Here is an 8,783-nt window from a genome sequence, read left to right as displayed (position 1 = left end):
GCCTCTGTCCATCCTAATAGCCCGAAATTCCATGTCAAGTTTCTTTCCAGTGATTTTAATTTAAAAATAATATTAGTATGGAATAAATATTTAGTGCAGTCAAATATCATTCACGTGGGAAAAGCCAGTGGCGGAAGCTCAGATATAAAGTCCTTGGAATACCAAAGGAGGAGCTTACTTCTCCTTATATACCTCTGTTGGTATCATTAACCCTCTTGCAGGAACGCAGTAAAATCACAAAATTTCTGAATACATAAAATATGCTACGGAAAAAATCATCAAAATTGTATGGGTAACCGAAGAACCAAGCAAGATACTTCCTCCGCCCTATTGTGAGTGAGCTTGGTTCAGCTGCAAAATCATTTAAGGATTGCTTGAACTGATCCATAATGATATTAAACAAGTTAAATTAACAAACAGTGATAGTGTGGCATATTGATGTCCAGTCACTATTTACTAGTTTAGCTTTAAATAAGTGCGTCGAGCTTGTAAACAGAGAGTTTATTGTCATAAGAAACTCAGTAATTTTTTCAAATATAACCCTTACAAAGGACCTCTAATTTATTGTTCTGGATAATATGGTAAGAAAAGAAAAGGAAAGCTCTCGTTTTGGTATTTATAATTGGGAGTTCTGTCAGTAAATTTCATAGCCGTTGAAGCAGATTTTGAATATTATAACTGGAAAATTTCAAGCCCTATTTCAAATATGGTAGTGAATTTCAATAAGCCATGAAAAACGTTTTCAATTAAATATTTTTAACAGTTTGACTCTCAAAAGTTAACAAAATTATAGCTGGTTCCAAATAAACTTCCCAACTCCATTTTGTCCCTTTAAGACATTTTTTTTAATCCTTCCTTAGTATGTGTAGGCATTTTGAATGACAACAATCGTATGAGTTCTACGCCCGTGCCGTTAGCGGCTAAGGCCGTATAGATGTGTATTTGTGAATGGGAATTAAATCTTTACACATGATAGTATCAACGTAGGTCTGAAACGAAGGACGGAAAACAGTCGCTTTAATTTGAAAAGTAATGAACAGGGACTTAATTATTCATCTGTGGCTGTAGTTTGAAAATATACTCCTAAAAACAAGATCAGAATTGACTATTTTAAAAAATAATATTCAATACAATTTCACTATTAATTTAATACATTTACACAAAACTAAAAACAATGTTAAAGTAATAACTTACAACTATGTCGATTTTAAAGTTATCGTGAAATTAAATCTCAATATAAAACAAACAAAAGATTTAACACACACGCACACACACACACACACACGCACACATATACTGCGAAAAACTAGGATTGATTAATCTATCACACCGACGCGCGTTACGAACGAAAGAGTCATGGTGGTCTCCTCTGTCAACTGCTCATATGTCGTTCGAGCCTCTCCTACCCTCTCATATTCCTACAATATATAATAATATTTTTTTCGTTTAATATAAAAAGACAGATAGTTACTAAGCATGTTTTCTTTACCTTATTAAATTTAATTTTCATTTATCCATTACATAAATGTGGTCGAGAAAATAATCGTCATCATAGTAATAAACTAAAAAACAATGTTCAATGAAATATCTCAAGCTTATTCACGGTATGGATTAGGATATAAAGATCAACGACTCACGGTCATAGTGCTCGTAAGGTTTCGTTACCTGGCATTTACCCATATACGAAATCTGCCAAACTGAAAATAACATTTCATACAAAAAAATGTATATAGCGTTCAATGAAACTTTTTATCAACAATATCTTCAACTAATTTTGTACATATAGAAATAAATATATGAATGTATAATATGTCTGAACCTTTAGCCTTTTCCATGCAGTTCATGTAATCCATTAAGCAATAGTTTTTAAAAGTGTAGTAAGTATAAAACAGCGTTCGGGCGCAAACCTGACCCGTCCTGGAACGAGCCGATTTAAATTCTTAACATGTTGTAAATACCTGTCGTTAGATACTTCACATCGTTAAGCGTTTTGGTCATTTGTCTTTTAACTATACATTTATAAGCCTTTTTGTTTTTTTAAGCACGACCAAGTGACGCACGATTAAGGAATTTGCTGTCGAGAATTAAATTTCACTGAGGTCATCCTCTCTACAGCCGAAGAAGTGATTCAAGGGTCAAATAATCTGTGTCTGATAAATTTAAGTTTAATAGAATTTTCTTTATCCTTTTTATGCTGATATACTAACAATCTCATAAAATCATTTGTTTTCGAGTAATAGAATATTTTTTGTAAAGAAATTATTTTCCCTTATCTTAATATTAATCTAATACTTACTCTTGCAAGTTAATATTAAACGTTTTTCTCGAAATTTTAAAAGGAAAATATATATATTTTATTGTATTCTGTCGACCACAAAAGTACCAAAATTGCAAAACTAGTTTCTTAATTTTAAAAGACATTAGGATTCTTATTAAACGTATAAAGTATTAAATACGTGCCTGTAGGCGTGGAGACAATAGTATACTAAATAATTGCACGTCTGCTTGAACTCAATACGTTTCTCTGTTTTTCGATATATCATAACCATTGTTGTGCTTGGCATCGTGAATCTGCAAGGAAGGAGTTCCATAAATCTTTAAAAGGTGACGTATGTAATTATTGTATAAAACTAAGAAATATTCTACAAGTATTTTCTTTTTTCTTTCTCGAAGATGCTTAAATATATATTTTATAGTAAACCCTTACCCTTATCCTAATAAAAGGAAGTCTGAGATGTACATTTCATTTCTCCCGCATAAGATACTTTATAAACAAGAATTGGCTCAAAGAAATAACATTACATAATTTAATCGCTACGATGAACATAATTTACAATTCAAATGGCAACGTACTGAGTTGAACTAAGTAATTTATTGTAGATATGATTGGCTTCATATTTTTTGAAGATTTAAAATAAAATCCCATGTACGTTCTGCGGCGTCTGTTGGTTCATATAGTTTTGACCGGGCAAAACAGGAAGTAGATTTTGACAAAATCCCTTTTGAGTATTCGAAAACCATTTTTAAGAGAGAACGCGGACAGTTTCTCTTGACCAACGAATAAATATACGAGCATTTTAAGAGCACATACGAAGTGCCTAAAAGTGTAAGACTCTATACGGATCCCACAAAACAAAAAGCTGGAATTCCTCGTATCGATTTCCCCGGCAATTCACCAACGCTAGCGGACAGTAGTCAGAAAAAGAGAATATCGTCTAAATCTGCACCGGAACCGAGGTTCTCCCATGTATAGTCTAAAAAATGTTCATCGGTTCGTAAACATTTCACAAATATATATGTTAGAATCTGATCAAGAAAGCAAATCGCGGAGTACTTTGGGAAAGCCATTTTTGTCCTCATTCCCAAAAAAGATCGAGTAACTGATCCGAAAGATACTAGAATGATAGCCTTAACAAACACCACAGCTAAAATCTTTTTCTCGTTTCTACAAACCAGAATGACGCGATTCATTATCAGCAACTGGTATTTTAGGCCAAATCACCAGAAAGGGTTTTTACACGGGATTTTTGGATGCCTAGAGAACAACACTTTGCTGTAGGAGAGTTTAAAAGATGTTAGGAAAAGCGAGAGGCAAATTACAGTTTGTTGGATAGACTTAGAGAACGCGTTCATGCCGATACAACATGGATTGATGCTATTCGCGATAAGATGGTACAACTTTCCACCCCTAGTTAGTGATATGATGGCGTCATATTACTAAAAATAAGACTTGACTATAATAACTAAAGAAGACCCTTCGAAAACTTTCAGTTACAATGTAGGACTATTTCAAGGTTGCTGTTTATGTCCAATTGTGTTTAATATTGTAATTAATATCTCAGTAGATAAACTAATCAGCAACAAGAATAAAATGGGGGTATCGGTTCAAGTTTATTAATAAATACACGGAATCCATTTTAACCTCGCTGACGATCTCGCAATACTGACACGTAACCCCAAACAATGTTAAGTACTATTGGATGAAGTGGATAAATCCGGTTAGTGGACCGATGGATTGAGGACAAAACCAAGTAAATGTCACTGTCTGTGTCGCGGTAGGCGGAATACAAGATACACCTCATACGATGCGGGATTATTAGGCGGTCAATGCATTTATACGGTTACGGATAATGCACCATTTAAATTTCTCGGTGGAAGATGCTACTAGTCTTATCCTACTAATGTTATAAATATGAAAGTTTGTGAGAATGTATGGATATATGTTTGTTATTCTTTCACGCAAAAACGATTCAACCGATTTGGTTGAAATTAGGTATGTAGATAGGTGATACTCTGGATTAACATATAGGCTATTTTTATCCCGGTTGACAGGGGCAAAACCGAATAAGTAACGATATTTGTTTTACAATGTCGGTAAAAATAAGTTTTTAACGAAAACGCCTTTGTTTTACAATTAGCAAATTAAAATTATTGTGTTGCTGTAATTTTAATTGAATAATGAAATATTGTATTTTTTCGAAGTGTAAAAAGTAGGTACTTACTAAGAATTGTATCGCGAAAGCGTAAGTCTAATCTTTTCCAAGGCTCTAATCATTACAATTTCCTAAAGCTCGAATTACAATGCGCATCACATTTGTATCGATATCTACCCATTATTCAAATAATAAAATATTGCAATCAAATCAATTATTCAAACAATAAAATATTGCTTATAAAATATTGCATCCCGACCCCGAAACTGCACGGGTGGAAGCATGAAGTGCAGTTCGATTTCAATGGCTGTAGTGGCAGAGAACAACTCTGATGTCCACGGACTGTCCAGCTTTTGCACGGACGGAGTCGCGTGCAAAAGCTAGTTGGTTATATAGGTGGTACTCCATCTTTAAAAGAAATCGTAGATAGCTTTCTAAACGATCTCAACAAGGTAGATAGCCTCAACAAGGTAGAAAGATCAATAACGTCAAAAAAGCTTGAATTTACGATAACTACCTAACTTCACGTTTAAATGCCCTTTCCTCGTCTATGATTTAATTAAAACCCTTTTGTCAAAGTTAGATACAGGCGCCATAAAGATGTTGAAGTTGTGGTTCGGGCTGAGTTTAAAAAGACCACAGGAGCTCTATTAACACCTGAGAGTTTCCAAGAGACATCCTGGGGAAATCCCATGATGACGTCGTTATACCGCTCCCAAAAGACAAAGATGCCCCTAAGCTAGAGTCACGACTTCACTTCCACAAGCAGTTTATGATAGGAGCACAAAGTAACAAAATAGGGTTAGGATCAAGTAAGAAAGTCCAAGATACGGATATATTGAAGTCTTTTATTCGGCAAGACGAGAATGATAAATATAAGATCTATGCAATGAGTTTAGAGATACAGAACGAGTGGTTAGACATAGGAGATTTTTGCATCCCATTAGCACTAAAATGGCGCACCTTAATTTATGATAGGTCGCCAGCATTGCTAAAATTTTATCTCAATGCGTTCCAGATGACTCTCCCAGATCAGAGTAATTTAGTAAGATGTAACTCACTCGAAATAGATTCGTCGTGGATTTGTATGCGGTAGAAGTGGGAGCGAGAGGTATAAGGGCTAAATCTCTACAACCTACTAAAAGACTTGGGCCTGTCCAGAACTCACATCAATTCATTCTTGGAACGTACTTTGAAGGCAGCCCTAGTAGATTCTTTTCAAATTTGGTTAGGTAGGGAGAGGAGCTTGGACAGTGGAGGTGAGATTTAAACGTGCGTTTGACCGCTTTAAAATTAGGTCTATTGGCAACTTATGGAGGACCAGAGTTTCAAAAGCACAGAAACAAATAGAATCAATCAATCAATCAATTAATGTGAAAATTAAGAAAATATGTCAGTCTAATGCTGCTGTTAACATTTTAATATCAATTTTTTTTTTATCTTTTCATGTATTTTCTTGCCTTTGAAAAAAATATCTGGACCTAAAAACTTCCTAGGTTTAGGTCCGGGATTTTTTTAGACTGAGAAAAGAATCGTGAAATTTGGCTAGATGAAATTTTATAAACTATAAGTGCAAAATACGAAATTTATAATTATATCAAAATTTATTACAGTTTTAAGATTAAGAAATTTTATCAAATACTACGGTAACCGGAAATTAATATCAAGTTTTAAGACATGGTTATCGAAAATAAATTATTCTTTTTACATTATTTCTAATAGACTTGCATACTTTCGTAAGAGGAATATTTACTTTTATATTTATACCCAACGGTTGCCTTCGTCTTGAGCTAAGAAATTTCTATGGAAGACACGTAATAGTTAAACATATGTCAGTGATTTTAAATCTACGATATGTTTACCTATTTTTGTCGGCTTCACCAGCCCACCCAGCAGGTCCCTGACCTGGTATTCCTTGTGGTCCCTTGAGGTCATCAAGCGGATCTCCATTGTCATTTCCGGACCTTCTATTGCATCGAATGAAGTGGAAAAGTGCTATTTGTAAAAAAAATTATGTTAATTATCATTAACCATTAGTGATTTCGAATTTAAATTGGAATTCACTTTACCAGAGAATAAAAAGAATTGAAGAATGTGCTGTACACAGGACATTATAAACTTGTGTTTAAAATATTTGTATTACATAATATAGTATAATACATTATGTACACTGTAATAAATATTGAGTGAAATTAATTTGTAACATCCTGGACGAAAATTACGCTGAAAGTTTAAAGCATAAATCCAATGGAAATTATTTCTCGCATCACTGCTTTTAATGACATAAAATGTAATGAACTCAACTGATAAATCGATTTTTTCGATATTCTTTTGTGTTTAAAAATATTTTTTTTATATTTAATACTTCATTGCAACCAAAAGAAATAACTTTATTTTACCAGCTGGAAACTAACGATTCTTTCAACCGTCAATTTATTTAAGAGTATTTATATTAAGAGACGAAACCTCTCAGCATTCAATGGAGTCACCGTGCGGGTGCCGGGTCCATCGCGTTGCAGGAGCTTTAACAGTGCCTGGGACTTGCGACCCAGGTTTAGATTAAACGGGCCCCTATCTATTATATAACAAAATATGAAAACAATATATAAAATGAGGTGAATAAAAAAATGTGTACTATTAATTATCAAAATATAATATAAAATCGTCTGAGAAAACACTATGCTCTATAAATCAGTCCCTAAAAATCTGTTTTCTTTGTTACGATTATAGTCTGTATCTTTTCGTTCAAAATTATATCTTTAACAGTCTTGATATTTTTCGTGTTTATGTCAGTTCATAGTGAAGAATATTAAGCTTCTAATGATAAATATTTCATGATTCCTTATCATAATATCACACTAAACACGGATTTACCTTATCTTTCTAAAAAATTCTGTGCCAATCGCAATGCGGATATATTTTTATCCAGTTAATATTTAATTTTATTTTACTCTGCCTTGGGGAGTTCATCACATAATTATTTGCATTTTTTACATATCGCGAAGAAAACAATGGGTGGAATATTAATAGAGTAAAAAGTTATTACAATATTAGCAGTTGATGATAGAAGTTTTACCAAAATTTTTGCTGAGATTTTATAAGTATAGAACAGTTAACTTTTATGTTTTGTTGATGTCTGAAGCTGTAAGGTCGTATGGATGTTTGTTGCTCTTTCACACAAAATCTCTTTTACGGTTTTTAATAAAACTTTCCATTAATGTTGATAAGATAGCAGACTAAGACATGAGCCATAGTTTATCCTGAAATTATAGTAAGCTTCCCTGAGAACAAGCCATAAGTCGTTTTTCATATATATATGACGCTGCCGGTTGTTTACCGCATCTATCTTTTTAACAACCTTTAAATAATATCCTTCTCTTCGAGCCCTATATTAGAGTTACGTTGACGAAGTCGCAGACAAAAACTTGTCTTTAATAATTATTGTCTATAAGTTGAGCGTGGGCTATTGGATGATGGAATCAAATAAAACTGAATATAATTATCTATTATTTTTATATATATGTTCAATAGTTTTTGAATTCACAGCTATCAAAAACATACATAAAAGAATCTCTCTATTATGATTTTATATATAACAAATAATTTTCAATATTAATTTAAGCAAACATTATTTCTTAGCTACGAAATATCGTTTGTTTTAATGCGTATTTATATATAATATATCATGAACAGAGTTTTCCGGTTATATTTTATAAATTTCTGATAAATTTTATATGCCGGCACGTTTCATAACAATTATTACGCACAGACGGAAAACATAATATTTATTTTGTCATTCCAAAGAGACGAAACCTCTTAGCATTCAATGGATTCACCGTGAGGGTGCCGAGTCCATCGCGTAGCAAGGAGAGGAGCTTCAACAGTGCCTGGGACTTGCGACCTAGGTGTAGGTTTAAGGGGCCCCTAACTAACGCGCGTTAAACGCTCACCTCCACTGTCCAAGCTCCTCTCTCTACCTAACAAAATTTGAAAAGAACCTACTAGGGCTGCCTTCAAAATACGTTCCAAGAATGTATTACCGTGGGTTCTGGACAGGCCCAAGTCTTTTAGTAGGTTGTAGAAATTTAGCCCTTATACCTCTCGCTCCCACTTCTACCGCGTATAAATCTATATCTAAATCGTATAAATAAGAAAATACGTACGTTTTTATATATCAAGCTATTAATTAAGAAATATTTTATCATGTGGTTATCATGAAATCGTTTGCTCAGAGGCATGCATTGCTTAGTGGAGTAGAGAAGAACATAACAAACGCGAATTTAACAATCACTGACCTGAGTTATTTTAATATAATAAATAATTGGTTTTTTATTGAATTAATTTTTTATT

General features: G+C 33.3%; 1 protein-coding gene across 1 annotated transcript; it reads right to left on the bottom strand.

Moving 5' to 3' along the window:
- Nucleotides 1-1,128: 1,128 nt before the first annotated feature.
- Nucleotides 1,129-6,909, bottom strand: LOC116774929 (uncharacterized). The gene is made up of 7 exons (XM_032667717.2): nt 6,503-6,909; nt 6,296-6,428; nt 2,461-2,571; nt 1,820-1,917; nt 1,638-1,697; nt 1,490-1,562; nt 1,129-1,418 (listed from the first exon to the last, which is right to left on the bottom strand). Exons 1-6 carry the CDS (start codon nt 6,543-6,545, stop codon nt 1,507-1,509), a joined length of 501 nt encoding a protein of 166 aa, XP_032523608.1. The 5' UTR covers nt 6,546-6,909; the 3' UTR covers nt 1,129-1,418; nt 1,490-1,506.
- Between the last annotated feature and the right edge of the window lie 1,874 nt (nt 6,910-8,783).

The sequence above is a fragment of the Danaus plexippus genome, chromosome 23 (genome assembly GCF_018135715.1).
Source record: "Danaus plexippus chromosome 23, MEX_DaPlex, whole genome shotgun sequence".
NCBI lineage: Eukaryota > Metazoa > Arthropoda > Insecta > Lepidoptera > Nymphalidae > Danaus > Danaus plexippus.
Note: the sequence above shows the minus strand (reverse complement) of the source record. Positions and strands in the feature narration are given on the sequence as shown.